We start from the raw sequence: 16,416 nt of genomic DNA, 5'->3' as shown, positions 1-16,416 counted from the left end.
TTCACAATCAAGTGCCTATTTCTGTTCTCTTGAGGATTGTTTTCAGGGACGGGATTTTTACTAAATGTCTTATAGGTACCTATTGAACAGATCTCACAGCACTGGCTCTTTTCCACCTCTGTAGAGGGTGTCTTATGTGAATAGGTTTACTGGAAAGATGTGAACAGGATATCAAGTGGGGCTTTGCTTGTAGCCACAGACTGAGGTGAGAACAATGTGATGCTGACCACCGCAGGTTCTAAAGAAAACAACCATTTATCTGGCAGTAATGTGGAGTTGGAAACCCTCCCCCAGCCCACACCCTCAAGTTTATTTGAAGGTAGACAACTGGCCCACCTTTCCCTGACATGTGAAGAGTGGTGAGGGGCCTAGCAAGGAAGAGATTGGGATTCACAGACAGAGGAATTTTCCTCCAAAGGGCACTTTTTCTTGCTGGGAACCAGATGGACAGTGGGAATTCTCCAAGACTCTTCTGTATTTGGGGGATATCTGAAAGAAGGGAAGGTCAGCACTGGTCGAATATCTGCTACGTAGCAGATATGTAGACTCATTCTTGAGCTTTTCTGAGCAGGGAAAAGACATCTGGAGGGAGAGGGCCAGACTTGGAGAAGGGGCAGCACTGAAGAGGCCTATGGCTGGGCTAATAGAGATGCCTGTTTCCCAGGGGGTGGGCAGACAGTATGGAAGATAGCTGCTATCTTACTTAAACCCAACAAGAGGACAGCTCTCCAGGTGAGGTCCATGCTAAGGGCAAAAGACTGTGGGGTGACTGCTGATCACAGCAGCTGCATGGGTGGTTATGTTGGAGCCATGTTGAGGAGCTCTCAGTCCTCAGAAGAATTCGTGATAACCTCTCAAGAGAGCCAGCATTTGGATGCTGGGCCACACAGAGGGCACCAAAGGCCAAGCTGTAGCAAGCTGTGGTGAGAGATTGCACCGTGGCCTGGTGGGCAGGAAAAGCTTGCCTTTCTGCTGCTCCATCCCCTGCCTCCTCTGCCAAATGGCTGAGAATGCTAGGAAATAGAAGTTTGAAGGAAGGACAGTGGAGAGCTTTGAACTAGGCATGAAAGTATTAAACTAGATTGGACTAATTTTATCAACCTAAAATAGTCAGAAAGTTAAGGAATCTATACAAGATATCATTTAGAGATGAGAAAGCAGAAATTCAATACAACAGGGTTGAAAATAGAGACTTCAAAAAATTGTTTCGTTTTTCTATCTCTTTTAAGCTGAGACAACTCAGTAAGCTCAGTAAGCATGTTCATTTGCATTCCTAGGTTAATCCTCACTGTGGCATGCTGTATTTCAGTGTCCTACTGAAGTCTGTAGTCTATTTGCTGCCTTTTGTTTAAGATCTTTGCTTCAATATTCATAAAAATATTTTATTCCATGGCTTTTCTTTTCTTTCTTTTCTTTTTCTTTTTTTCCCTTTTTTGTTATAATCTTGGTCAGGTTTTATATCAAGGTCCTTGATAAAAGGAATTTGAAAAATTTCCTTCTTTCCCTGTGCTCGGAAACAGCTTAAATATTTTAGAACTACGTGTGCCTTGCCATGCTAACATGATTCACCTGTAAAATTTGCCAGGCCTGACACTTTTGAGGATGAGCAGGTGAGGCCCTGCGGTTCATTCTCTCACCTTGTTTGGACTGAGCCATGGGTAGGTGCTGATGTTCCCCTTTTACCTCCCCCATGCCATACGACAGCTAGAACACATCCTCCATATTTAAATCCTAGTTTGATTTTAAGCAGTCTGTCACCAGATGCTTGCTCTTCACAACTTATGGCCCTAGGTCAGTGTAGGGCATTTTGGGGCACACTGGGAAAGGACAGGCATTTCCCTACCTCTAAAGAGAATAGGGTTCTTTGGAGATCCATGTACCCAATCTTCCTGGAGAATAGTACAACATAGAACAAGATTGGTGCCAAATTCAAATCAGTTCCCTGTGACTTACTCATTGCCTTTTATTTTATCTTTGGATAAAATATGGAAAATTTCTAAATGGTGGAAATCTATAAAAGGTGAAAGACTTTATTTAAAATGTTTATTTAAAATGCTCCTATCGTGCCTGATTATTTTTCTGCTTTTGTTTTGTTTTGCTTTGTTTCTTTGTATAGCGGATTATTTTTCAAGCCATGGTTTTGTACCCAATTAGTGAAAAGCAAGCCAACCAAGATCTCCAAATGTACACCCTGGGGTCCTCTGGGAATCTTAGCCGTGTGTCCCACCTACCACACATGCTTGTCTGGGCAGCATTGTGACCGCTTTCCTCGTCAGGTCAGCCAAGCCCCCTGAGCAGATAGTCTCTCTCTTGTTAAGGGAGGCTGTCTTGAAATCCCATCATCTTTTTTCCTCTGGTTCTTTCTCCATCTGTAGTGAATGGAAAAGGGAGGACTGGGTTATTTCAGTTCCGGTAATGGACACATCAGAATTGTTTCCCTCTTCCTTACTCTCTTTCCCTTGAGGACCTAATTTATTTCATGCATTTTGACCTATCCCTGCTTAGAAATGACCATTGTGATCCTCTGTTGAGGCATTTCCCTTCTGCCTTTTTGGGCCCCTAGGCCAACCCCCCAGGCCACAGTTCCTCTGCACAGTGATGTCAGTCTGGCTGCTGGGCCAGCTGGATGGAGGTGTGCTTTATGAAGTTCAACCCTGCACCCTGGACCATAAATACACATTGTGCACATAAATGTACAGCTAACATTGCCCAGACCTCTCTGAAGAACCATGTTAATAAGCAGACAGTAAGTCTTTAAAATATGGAAAAGCAGTTAATCTTTCCGCTGGCAAATCCTTCATAGGGGGTTGTTTTCCTCCACTGTGGTAAGAGCTGCCTGCAGAGATTTTCATCTCCTACGACTGAGGGATGATGAGGGGAGGTTTGCTGGGGGGCTTCATGAGAACACTGGAGCCTTAACCTTGGAGGGTAAATGTGTTAAAAGGAATAATATCTTGCCCTGGTTGTCATTAAGCATCTGTATCAAGTGATCACTGGGCCTGCCCTCAAGGAACTTAAGCACAGTAATTCCAGTACAAGGCAGAACATCTGCTAACTATGATGGCCCACCCGCAACAGGCCTGGTCTCCAGAGACTTGCAGCTCTGTCCCTGTTACTCTAGGAAGTCACTTACTCTCTTGTTTCTCCATCTCTAAAATGGGCACAATTATGTCTTATTCCTACAGTTTTTGTAAGAGTTGACTTACACTCTCTGAGTCCTAGTTTTCTCTTTTATGAAATGAGAAAATCAGTACCCTTTGCCCCTAGCATAATATTCCATATGTTAAGAATACAGGTGCACATTGTCCTTGTAAAGAACTCCAGTGTTAAAGATTAAGTTCACATCTCCCTTGACAATTATTCCCAGTCTTTTCCTCTTCTCCACCACTGCCATTCTGTTCCTTCTCATCCCTCCCTCCTCCCTTGCTCTCTCTCCCACTAATGATATGGTAGGAGGAGGACCAGACTTGAGGGTAGGGTTGGGGGCTTACCAGACAAAAGGTACCTGGAGTCAGTACATGCTTGCTTCATTGGAGAGATGAAAGGTCACATTTGTAAATTGCCCATAACCTGTTGAACACTCATGACTTCTATCTGTGTGTCTCAGGTAGAAAATGGGAGTTGCCAGTGGGTTGATTTCAGGAGGACATAGTGAGAGCTATCAATCTGGGGATGACATGATCTATGCCTTACAAATATTTAATTTCACTTGGTTCTTTCATTCCTTCTTACCTCTCAGAAGACACTTTGTATGTTCTATACTTTTTCATTTGTGTTCTACCCACCTGCGCTCCACTTGTTTCCTTCATTTATTTCTTCTGTGTTAACATGAGTCATGGATTGCTTACTAATTTACCATCTATTCCTAACACATCTGATAAGTCTTAGCAATCCTATTTATTTCTCCTGTTCCTCTGTAGCAGAATCAAATATTCTTGAAGGAGTATTTCTAAATATTCTCTTTTTTTAAACATTTTTTATTGATTTATAATCGTTTTACAATGTTGTGTCAAATTCCAGTGTTCAGCACAATTTTTCAGTCATTCATGGACATATACACACTCATTGTCACATTTTTTTCTCTGTGAGTTATCATAACATTTTGTGTATATTTCCCTGTGCTATACAGTGTAATCTTGTTTATCTATTCTACAATTTTGAAATCCCAGTCTATTTATACTTTATGTATAGTTTTACAACATTGTTTTCCCACTTACTATGTTTTGGGTATCCTTTCATGACAGTAAATAGAAATCTCTTTTCCCCTTTCGTATGGTACCAAGTAGACCATAGAATCGACACACTGTTGCTTATTTAATCATTCCTGTATTTATGGACTTTCAGTTGGGTTTTGTTTTTTTCCTTCTCTCAATGAGCAATGTTACCAACACCAGGTATCTTTATATATGACTTCTTGGGTTCTTGAAAAAGAGTTTCTCTTATTGACAAGTAAAACTGCTGGAAAAATAGAATCTGAATGATTTTTGCTGTAACAATAACTAATTGGTCTCGTAGTGGTTGTAAAACTTCACTTTCCCACAAGCACTGTAGGGTAATATTCACGTCTTCAGACTTTCCATCATTTGATACTACCATAGACTTAAAGTTTTGCCATTCTGCTGGCAAAAAGTGTGTTTCATTATATTAATTTCATTTTAACTTATACTTCTCTAATTTTTAGTGAGGTTGAACCCCTTTTACATATCGGTTGTCCATCTGTGTTTCCTCTTCTGTAAATCATCTCATGGATTTTGATACTATTTGGGGCAAGCATTTTCCATTCTCTTTCCTTTTTATAAAACTCAGTTTTATACAATTATCCAGACTATTGTTTATATTTACTCTTTTGAATGAATCTTAGGATCATCACCTCAAATTTCATCAGAATTTCTATTGAGATTTTTTTTGAGATGACTTTGACTTAAAAAGTTAATTGAAAAAGAAATGACAACTTTAATGTATAACTGTTCTAGAACCACTATTCCCTCCAATTTTTAGGTTTTTTTTTTAAATGTTCAGTAAAGATTGATCATTTTCTTCATAAAGAGATGCCTTTTACTAGATTTATTCTTGGGCATTTCATAGTAATTACTGAACACTATCAGTCGTTCTTTATTTCATAAGTATTTTTTCATTGGTTATTGCCTGTGTCAGGGAAAGGTTGTGGTTTTATATGCTGATTATGTAACTGGTCAGCTTGCTGAGGTCTTTTCTTAGTTCTAATAGTTGGTGGGTTTGTGGATTTTTCTATGAACACAGTAATATCTGTTTGAGGTGATTTGGTAATCATTTGGGGGTAGATTCTCAATGAGCATTTCCATTTTTTTCACAGCAGTTGGTTTGCTTGTGTTTTTATAGCTTGACCAAATGTTGACAGTTTATACTGTATCCCCAAAGGTGTGTTTGTTCTAAGTTTTCAGATTGTTTGCAGTGATATACATAATAGTCACTTAGAATGTTTAAAATGCCTCTATGTTTTTGGGTTTTAATGTAACTTTCTTTTTCTTGATCAGGAGTGCCAGAAGAGGACTTATATCAATGTTCTGTTAAGCCAGAGTTTAGTTCTTTTAGTTATCTTCACATTTCTATTTGCATTTTATCCTTCTGCTTTTATCTTTATAAATTCTTTCTGTCATTGATTCAGGAAATATTTACTAAGAGTCTGCTCTGTCACAGGCATAACTCTCGGTGCTGGGAATAACAGATATCCATGGGCAGACAGATGCAGCCTTCCTCCCATGGAAACCATAATTTGTTGTGAGGGACAGACAGTGAACAGGCAAGGAGGAAGTAGAGGCAAAGGAGATTCAGAAGAAAGGCAGTGAGGTCATTGGTGTCACTGACAAGAACCCATTCAAGGCTGTGGTAAGGGCTACAGCCTTTATTAGAGTAGATTTGTGAAATAAGGGAAGAAGTGAGGAAATAAAAAGAGAGGTGGGGGAGAGAGAGAGAGATTGTGGATAATTCTTTTTAGGAGTTGTACTATAAAAGAGGGCAGGAAAACAGGGTGGCAGCTGGCGGTAAGGTTAAGGGAGAGTTTTGCATAAACTGAAGGGAATGGCTAGCAGACAAGGGAGACTGTTTGTATGTGGTCACCCCTTTCCTCTTCCATCAGTCACATCCTTGCAGAAGCCTCAGGGCTGGGCTTTGGAGAAGGACATCAGTTCTCACTGCAGTGTACTAGAGGGAAGACCGAATATAGGGGCACAGGTGCAGCATTGTTATTTTTCTAGCTTCTGGATTCAAAAACACAGTTCATTTATTTGCAGTTCTTTTCCCCCAATAAAAGTATTTAAGGTCACACTGCACAGATCTGAGTCTGGACTGCTCTCAAATTCTTAAGGATTAATTGAGTATATTTTTAACCTTTAATTTCCACTGTTTACCTCTTTTTTTGCTTGCATTCATCTAGCACTTTTGGTATTTCTATCAGTTTGTACACTATGATCATAAAAATTCATGTCATATCTTGTTATACTCTACTATACTATTATAGTATTTTTACTATTATACTATTTTTCAGTATGAACTATTTATTACATTTTAATGATTTTTTACTTTCAATATTTGTATAATAATACTACTAAAGTGGTTCTTCTCTTTTGCTCTTAGCATTGTTCTGGTACATCTTTCTCTCCTTCCATGTCACTCTGTTTTAGGACTATCTGTTGCAAATAGCATAGTGCTGGTATTTTTGTAAAACCCAATGTAAGAATCTCTGCCTTTTAATATATAAATCTGACTGCCTCACATTTATTACAATGTGTAATATGATTGGTAGTAATTTTTGGCTTATGCTGGCAGTCTTTGTGTATATGTGTGTGTTATTTACAACATTATCTTGGATTAGTCAGATTTTTATTTTCCAGGGATTTTTTTCAGTAGTTATCCTTAAATTTTAAAACATAAGTTTCTTTCAATATCTCTGATTACTTAGAATCTATTTTTCTCTGGAACCTGACATACTTTTTACTTCCTTTTTTCCATTCCCTCATGTTGCTCTGTTTTCTTCATTATAAATACTTCCATTGAGAAGTTGGTGTCATTCTTGTTCCTTTTTAATTAATTTGTTTCTAGAGAAGCTTTTAGATCTGTATCTTTGATGACCTAATGTTTTACTTATGCTTGAATGGACCCTTTTAGTGAAAAAAATAGAATTTTTCTTCATTTGGAAAATATCTCCCTTTAGAGGTTATATTTCATATTGTATTCTCTTTCTTCTTAATTGTTCACCTGAGGTTCATTTGGCTTAATATCCTAGTCAGTCATTTATTTTTTAAAGAGTTGTGTGATCTTGGTTTTGCATTTTTCTCTAAGACTTTGTTAACCTGCCTCCAACTTGGAAATTGTTGGTTCTCTGATGAGAGCCTCTCAGGTAGATTATTTTTATTCGCATAGGCACAATCCATTACAAAGAGGCCAGCTGCTAGCGCAATGTCTTTGCATACGTAAGAAGGCACTTAGTGCTAGAAGGGGGAGGTAAAGCAGAGATTTTTTAAAGTTTTAGTGAGACGATGAGGAAGCTTGAAATTTTTTCTCAATCCAGGTGTAGTTGTGGGGAAAGGTGGGAAGGGCAGAGAGTAAGTTTCCCAGAATGTGGATTAGTGGTTCAGGCACTGAGGAAATATCTTTGAGTAGTGGCATGCCCTGTTTCTTTCTGTGGATTAAAAGAAAAGGAACATAATTTCAGGATATTAGATGAATGGGCATCAGGCGTTTGTAGAGAAGAAGCCAGTTGTGTTATTTCAGAGACATTCTTGGATAATTCAACATACGAGTTTGCAACAAGTAAAAACTTAAAAAGAGTTTCCCCATTATCATTTCCAAATGAAATGAAATCCAAGAAGGATTCTTCTCATTGCCTGATTTTACTAAACCATGGTGAATCACTCTAGGGAGTAGAACAGATTTATTGAGAGAAGAATGAATGAAGAAAACTTATGGAGAAATTGACAATTTTGTTAGGGTATAATCTGTTTCATCTGACTAAACTGAATTTGGTGAAATATCATGAAAAATTATGTGACAGGGATTTTAGGCCTGGGACTAAATATTTAGCTAATTTTTTGGCTCTAGAAGAATATGGAATTTGTTCTCTAATTTGTTACTCAACGAGTCACTAGTACTGTATCAAGGAGTATTTTTTATGGTGATATTACTTCTATCATTTCACTGTGTTGGGTAATGTGAGGAGGTGTCATTAAGCTTACTTAAGTTGGACTAGCTGTGCAGATGAACCCAGACTACTGGAAGTGCTATATGGCCTTAGTATCACCATCACTTTGTCTCTAGGAAGGATGGAACGCCTTAAACAACTAGCATTAATTTCATCCAGTACAATGTACTTCTATTATGGGAGACATTGTGCAAAGTGCTACAGTGAAGGGTCTAGGAAGTTCACTTCATGTTTTGTCATCATATGACATATTCTTGAGGGAAGGAGGAGAGAAAAATAAACCTCAAAGAACATCAGATGCAGTTGAAGATAATGTTTAGGCCCTAGGAGAAGGAAATGAGGCTTAGAGAAGACTAACCTCTTAGACCTTGGAAATTGAGGTGATTTGGCAACTTTGACTCTCCTGTTTCATGCATATAAAATTCCAGTCTTCCTAAAGGGAGTTGTATGGACTATATATGGACATAGCTGTAGATTATAAGCTATTGTTTTCTTAGTGAAGCTTAGTATTTGAAAGTGAAGAGCCTCATGGAAAGAGGCTACTTGCGCAGTAAAGCAGTCTCTGGAACTTGTTTTCCAGAATATTACAGTAGTTCCCCCACCCTGGGGGAAAACTTTTCCTCATGGCTCTTCACGTGGGATGGTAAATAATTATTCACTGTCTCTTTGTGTCTTGCTTCAACAGGTCCTTTGTCATCCAGCAAATCCCAAGCAGCAATCTGTTCATGGTGGTGGTGGACAGTAGCTGCCTCTGTGAGTCTGTGGCCCCCATCACCATGGCACCCATTGAAATCAGGTATATCCTTTTGTGCGTAGGTCCAGACACTGCCAGTGAAGCTGGTAGGAGGGATCAGTGGTAAGGAGTCCCAGGGGAGAAATCTTAGAGTGGGTAGATGACATCCTTTCCACTATTAGAGAGAAGTTGTTAAAGGAGTTCATTGCCAAACTTTAACCTCTAAAATGCAGAGTAAGGAAAAGGAACATCTTGGAAACATGCCTTAACTACAGTCAACATAACGAATCCCTTAAGTGTGAACGTTTAAAGGCCCAGAAGATCAGAAGGCGTCCAGAATCTTGTCATGGCTTCCATCCTGAGGTAAGTGTGAGAACCCTTCCTGCTCTTTTTCCAACAGATTCACCATGATAGTTTTACAGTGGTCTAAGAACTCCAGCTAAAAAGTTTACTTTTGAGATAGCAATCCTTCTCAGGCAAACCAACAAACAACATACGGGAAGGTCATTGGTACTTTACTTTCAGCCCCTCAATGCTGTCTTATTTAGTCTGTGCTCAATAGTCTTTTCTTATTACATCCACGTATATTTTAAAGTCTCTTTACTATCCTCTCTGTTACAGATGTGCTATAATTTTATCACTTTTCACTATTACAATAAAGTGGCTCTATCTTGTTTTACCTATTTCAAATTGTAGTTTAAATTATTTTCCCCTGCTTACTTATAGACAGCCTTTTATTTACAAGAAATTCATGTAAAACAAAAGTGGCAATGTTGATGTCATCAAGAGTCACAAAAATAAAGTTGGAATGATAAACGTTTAAAAACCCCAACCACACAAAGTCACAACTTCATTTACAGCGTAAGTGAAAAGCAGAGAAAAATTGGCTTAATTCTGAGAAAGGTGAACATATCATAGATATAGGTGAATTATAAGAGAATACCTTCTGCAATGCTGTAGGCAAAAAAATTTTAATATACCAAAAAAATTACAAATTTAAAAGTTAACTCCATTGCCACCTTGAAAAATAGAAAACTTGTCTAGACCAATTACTATAGGGAGACTGAAAAGATTTCATTTTTTAAAAGGCCACCAGAGCCAGCTGAGTGTTAATCTCACTTGTAAATAGCAAATAATTTTAATGTTTTTTTAAACTTTCCAAGTCCTAGAGATTATTTTAAAGTCAGAAGAGTACTAAAAAGAATACGGCATTTATTGAGAATGTTTGTTTCTATATCAAGGGAGAGTTCAGTAGCAGCATATAATATCAATGTATGCTGAAAAGGTCTTTGATAAAATTCAGTGATCACCTCTAGTAAAAGCTCTATGTAAAATAAAAAAAGAAGCAATAGTCCCAAATGCTAAAACCACTTCAATTAAAACTGGAAAGACTGCATACTTATCACTGAAGACACTAGACTGAAAAATCTTCTAGAGTTAATAAGATAATTTGCTTTGGTAACTAGATACACGATAAGCAATTTTTTAAAAAAAATCAGTATTTTTTTCTTTAGGTTTCTATACCCAGTGAGATGAGGTCAGTGGAACAGAACAGAAATTCTTATGTGTGAGAAAGTTTCAATTCAAAGGGGAGAATATAGAATATAGACTTAAATGGTAAATGATGGTCTCATAAGAAATCCTAGGATTGGAGAGACTTTCCTACCCAAGACCAGAAAATTATGGAATAAAAACAGATTTATTTAATTGTATAAAATTATAACCTTTCTATGGAAAAAGATAACTGAAAGTCAGTATCCAATTTGTAGAACTTGAGTAAGTATTTATAAATAAAAGCATAAAGAACTTTTTTAAATTGATAAGTCAAACAACTACATATAAAAATAAACCAAGGACATGAAAGGTATAAGTCACTAGGTGGTCAGAAATACAGGTACCAATGAAATAATCTAGCTATAACCATCAAAGGCAAAAATACCCTTCAATTCTTTATCTCTGCACTGTCACTCCCTGGCATCTTTACCTTAGGCAGGGGCAGGAACAAATATCATTGTCTGATAAGGACCTAACAATTGTGAAGAAGTGGGCTAACCTGATAAATGCTGAAGACCAGAGAGATGTATCTCTGAAGGACTGCATGTGGCAATTATTCTGTAACTTTGATAAAAATTACAAGGACTGGCAGGCTGCTGTAGAGCGCATCACAGTGTTAGATGTCTTATTGTGCCTGGCTAACTACAGTTGAGAGGGTGATGATCTTGTGTGTCGTCCAGTAATTCTGTTGCCGGAAGAGGATATTCCTCCCTTCCTAGACCTTAAAGGATCGCGCCATGCCTGCATTACAGAGGTTTTTTTTGGTGATGACTTTATTCCTAATGACATGCTAATAGGCTATAAGGAAGAAGAAGAAGGAGGAGGAGGAGGAGGAGGAGGAGGAGGAGGAGGAGGAGGTGGAGGAGGAGGAGGAGGAGGAGAAGATGATGATGATGATGATGATGATGATGATGATGATGATGATGATGATGATGGGAAAGCTTATTGTGTGCTTGTTACTGGACCAAATATTAGAGACAAGTCTACACTCATAAGAACAGCTGGCCTATTAGCTGTAATGGCCCAGATGGATTGTTATGTACTAGCTGAAATGTGTAAGCTCACACCAATTGATAGAGCGTTTACTACACTTGGTGCCTCAGACAGAGTAGTGTCAGGTGCAAGTACATTTTTTCTTGAATTGAGTGAAACTGCCAGTGTACTTACACGTGCAGCAGCACATTCTTTGGTACTTGTGGATGAATTAGGAAGAGGTACGGCAACATTTGATGAGACAGCAAATGCAGTTGTTAGCAAACTTGCTGGGAATATAAAGTACCATACATATAAAAGAAAGATAAAGAAATAAAAAATAGTATCATACACTATTTCTACCCACTACTATTCATTAGTTGAAGACTATTCTCAAAATGTTGCAGGGTGCCTAGGACACATGGCATGCATGGTAGAAAATGAATTTGAAGACCCCAGCCTGAAGACTATTACTTTCCTCTATAAATTCATTAAAGGAGCTTGTCCTGAAAGCTACAGCTTTGATGCAGCAAGGCTTGCTAATCTTCTACAGGAGGTTATTCAAAAGGGACATTGAAAAGCAAGAGAATTTGAGAAGATGACTGAGTCATTGCGATTATTCTGGGAAGTTAGTCTAGCTAGTGAAAGGTGGACTGTAGATGCTAAAACTGTAGTTGCTGATTTTTATTGCGGACATATAGACTACACAGGAAGCTTTGAGTTGACTTTTAACAAAGGTGGTAAATTCAGACATTATGATCTAATAAACTTTATTTTTTAAAAATGAAAAAAAGCATTCTTTGTAGCAGTAGAGAACAGGTTAGAAGATGAATGACCATCAATCAGAAAAAAAATCAAATAAAATAGATCCATAATAATGGAGTTTGAGAAATTTCCATCAATTACTGGATAAAAAGCATGGTACAGAAAGGAGAAAATAATATGATTTCATTTTTGTAAAGCAGAGCCTCACTCCCCTCAAATAAAAAAGAAGACACACATCAAACCTTCCATAGCCAAGTCTCTGAAATGATCAGCCTCCTTAGATGTGATCTTTTACTTAGAAGGGCAGTATTTTGCTTTTATAAAACAATCATGACAGACATCTCTGCCAGCAATCCTTTATCTCTTGAATGTTCTGCATAATAGTATGTGAAGAGTCATTTTGAATATTCTGTGCATTGACATGTGAAATCAGAGATTCTCATTACTAACGTGGTGAAATGTAGACAAGTCTATTTCCTGACGTTATCTAGGTCCCAGAAGATTTTGCTTATACACTGGAGAAGGGAGAAGGGTCTGGGGACTCCACATAGTTTGGGAACTTAAGGCATCTTGGAATCCATCTCTGCTCTAACCAACCCTGCCTTTCCCTGTAGGAGAATGCAAGGGAGTGTGGGGGTGCACCGAGTCTCCAGGCCAAGATGGTCCTTATCCTGTTCCCTCTGCTTTTGATGCTCTTCTCAAGGTGACACTGACGGAGATGTTCTCTTGGCATGCTAAATTATGGATAAACTGTGAACCAAAATATGGTGCAACATAGGAGACATGAAATATAGTCCAACCATCAGCATCTCATGATTTTAAACTGTGCGTGATATCAACTCTTAACAATATGTTGACAAAAAAAGTTATCTTTTTATTTTGCCAGTCATGCAGATGTGAGTTTGCTACATTATAATCACCCTTCATCAGAAATGGGACTGCAAGTGGGCAATGTCCCTTCTGCTTGAAACCCATTGAAATCAATTTAAACTGTGTACTTTTTAAATAAAGTATATTAAAATCATAATCTCCTGGCTTCAGTTTTGTTATTTTATTGCTGAGAATACAGAGTGGAAAGTGCATGAAAAAGTCACCCATTCCAGACAGCAGGAAAAGATGATTGTTGGAAGAGACTTTACTCTAAAGCAGATTCTAGACAAATATTTAACAATTGTTTAGATGCTCCACTCTCAGTTATAAAAATATTTATAGAAGTAAATCAAAGTATCATCTGCATGAGAAGAATTTATTACACAGAACCCTGAATTTTGTTGAACAAAACTTCAATGGAAATCATAATTTGGTTGAGAACACAAGCTTCCATGATATTTAAGTGTTGAACTATTTGGGAATAGAAATAAAGAAGTCATAAATCCTAGGAATTCATTCTGAGAAGACTTGAAGGAGGAAAAGAACAATGACTGCAAATGACTCTCAAACTTATTGCTTGAGAATTTGGCTTCTAGCTTTCTCTGTAAACGAGATGAAATTCAGTCTTATATGTTACAAGATGTGAAACTACCCAGACCTGTAAGCATTCCTGAAACACTGGATTCCAAACCAAAAAAAAAAAAACCCAACAAATTCCAGTGAATCATGGTTACCAAATAACCATTCCAACTGGAATAATTTCCTTGCCTTGATTTATAAGAGACATCTAAAAGTCATATGGAGAAATCAACCTAAACTCTTTAAAAAAAAAAAGCCACATTATCCTGTTGATATTTTGGAAAAACTAATGTTACCATTCTACTTTATACTAAAATGACTTCCATATTCATTGGAAACACAATACTACATTGCTATACTTCTTTAAATTATTATTCCTCCAGTGTTGCTAACAATATAACAATGTTGCAACATGCCAAACTGTCAAAATTTTAACAAATATTGTGACCGTTGTGGTCATTGGTATTGTTTACTTCTGTGGACTAAGTAAATGAATAAATTCATGTTGCTCACACAAATATCAAACTATATTATGTTTATACTAAGCAATCATAATGTCATTTTTTTTTAATTAAAGTAACATCACATGACTTACAGTTTCCACTATAATTCTAAAGAACTGGTAACAGTAGCTCATGTATGTTGTGGTATAATGCCCGTAATTTAATACTAATGGGACAGAATGTGTGTGATATATTTGTAATTATACTCCTTATACCATTCTAATCAATGGAGTGGTGTCATTTTGGGTACAATGTAATAGAGCATAGTTGAGTCACACTGGACTCAGCATTGCCGGGCATCACCCTCATGTGAATGACCACCCACCCAGCACCTCAGATTCTCAGTCCTCTCAGTGACTCCAACCAGCTGTCCACTCCATTTATTTACTTGGATAATTTTCTCCAACTTAATGTGTCCCAAGCAAAATCTTGATTCCCCTCCGGCAAATTTTTTTCTTCCTACTGACTCTGCTTCTCAAACCCCCAAATCTTGGAGCCACCTGTCTTCACGCTATTAACCTCCTCTCATCGTTCAGTCAGTCTCACGAGTTCATCCCTCCACCCACACCATCCCTTCACTGCTGCCTTCCTCTTTCAAGACAGCATCCTGTCCCCTCTCACACTGCATCCTCATTGGACTCCTCTCTTCCACTCTCAGCAACCCTCAAAATATCAGTTCATACCCTTGGCCACTGCAATTAGAAAATATACAGACTCCTCCTCATAGTCCACAGTAGTGCCTCTCAAACTCTCCATTGCATTAGAGTCACGTGGGGAGCTTTCAAAAATCTTGGCTCTCTAGGGCAGGACCCAGGCATTTTTTTTAAACTTCCCTTGATGCTAATGTGAAGCCAAGTTTGAGAACCACTAACCTGTGGGTCCTATGAGTTCTCAGCTCTAGGCACTGCCTTCCTTTCTAGCATCGTCACATGCTATTCTGTCCCATTCTCAGGATGTTCCACTGACCTGCCTTCTCTCTCTGAAAATATAGGGCTTTTGCTCTTCCTGTGCCCTCTGCGTGGAGGGCTCCAGTTCCTGGTCTCCACGTATCTGCTCCTTCTTACCACACAGGCAGAGTTAAAATATCCCTTCCTCTCTAATGTTGTTCATGGCTTTGTCTCCAACCTCTGGAGCAGCATCTGGCACATAATAAAAATAAAACCACCACCACCAATTACAAACCTAGCAGCAAATGTTTACTGAGATCTGACTGTCCATCTGGCACTATTTGAAGTAACTTACTTGTTTGATTAACCTGTGGGAGCCTCACAACAAACCTAGGGAGTACATGAGATTATTATCTCCATTTTACAGATGACAAGATAAAGGCACAAAGAAGGAAGTAATTTTCCCAAGGTCACATGGCTGAAAAGTGACAGATGAAATTTGAACCCAGGCAGTTCGGCTCCAAGTCTAGGTACACAGCTAATCAAATACTAAATGAATGAGTGAATGACCAATAACCTTGTACTGCTACATCTCAGCATCTCCCACCCAAAGACATTATTTTCATCTCCCCTAACTGCTGGGTCTCCTTCCCCTGCTCTCCAATACAAGCCTCCAGCTCAGCTCCCTAACTGCTGCTGCTATGCCTGTCCTCCCAGCTCCAGGCCGTTTTCTGCCATCTACTAGCTCTGCCTTACCCCCCCTTCCCCCTTTATCTAGCTTAAAGTTCCCACCCCACAGTTGCACTCTTATGGTTGGTTACCTGGTGGGTTTTTATGGGTTGCTGAGCACAGCTGGGCAGAACGGTGGACACCCCATAAAAACCTCAATCATTAGGCTCCACTAGGCCATCAGCCCAATCCAGAAACACATTCTTTCTCGACTCAGCTTCTATCCCACTCTCCTCAACAAATATTTCAAATTTTCTTCACTGTCCTTGAAACACGGGCCATCCTCACTGCCCTCTTTGATACATATTTCTCTGTTAAAAGAGAAGTCATCTGAATGTGGTAGGTCATGGTATGACTCTTTAAGAATATTTGTAGTACTGAGTGGTACAGCTAAATGGAAATGTTACTAATATAGATTGTGTCAACCGATAAAAAGATTACGAAGCAATATACACAATTACTAAAATAATAGCTTATGGCAGACTATAGAATACTAGTATTCTAACTAGTATTATTGTTGTTAGTATTGAAAATGATGTTGTGTGTGTGTGTGTGTGTGTGTGTGTGTGTGTGTGTGTATACATACTCTATTAGTCATCAGTTGTAATTGGTAAAATGTAGATGATCCTGGCAGACGTAAGAGAATGA

The 16,416-nt window shown here is 38.4% G+C and overlaps 1 protein-coding gene and 1 pseudogene across 1 annotated transcript in view; both read left to right on the top strand.

Moving 5' to 3' along the window:
- Positions 1-13,189, top strand: part of CACNA2D3 (calcium voltage-gated channel auxiliary subunit alpha2delta 3) — a 776,451-nt gene extending 763,262 nt beyond the window's left edge. The window contains exons 36-38 of the mRNA XM_074344645.1: positions 8,862-8,974; positions 9,190-9,272; positions 12,815-13,189. Coding sequence (XP_074200746.1) covers positions 8,862-8,974; positions 9,190-9,272; positions 12,815-12,907 — 289 coding nt within the window. The 3' untranslated portion in view covers positions 12,908-13,189. The remainder of the gene's footprint in view (positions 1-8,861; positions 8,975-9,189; positions 9,273-12,814) is intronic.
- On the top strand, positions 11,296-12,822 carry LOC141573738 (DNA mismatch repair protein Msh6 pseudogene; annotated as a pseudogene).
- Positions 13,190-16,416: the final 3,227 nt, after the last annotated feature.

Source organism: Camelus bactrianus, chromosome 17, assembly GCF_048773025.1.
Source record: "Camelus bactrianus isolate YW-2024 breed Bactrian camel chromosome 17, ASM4877302v1, whole genome shotgun sequence".
NCBI lineage: Eukaryota > Metazoa > Chordata > Mammalia > Artiodactyla > Camelidae > Camelus > Camelus bactrianus.
The sequence above is the reverse complement of the archived record's forward strand: the minus strand, read 5'-3'. Positions and strand labels throughout refer to the sequence as shown.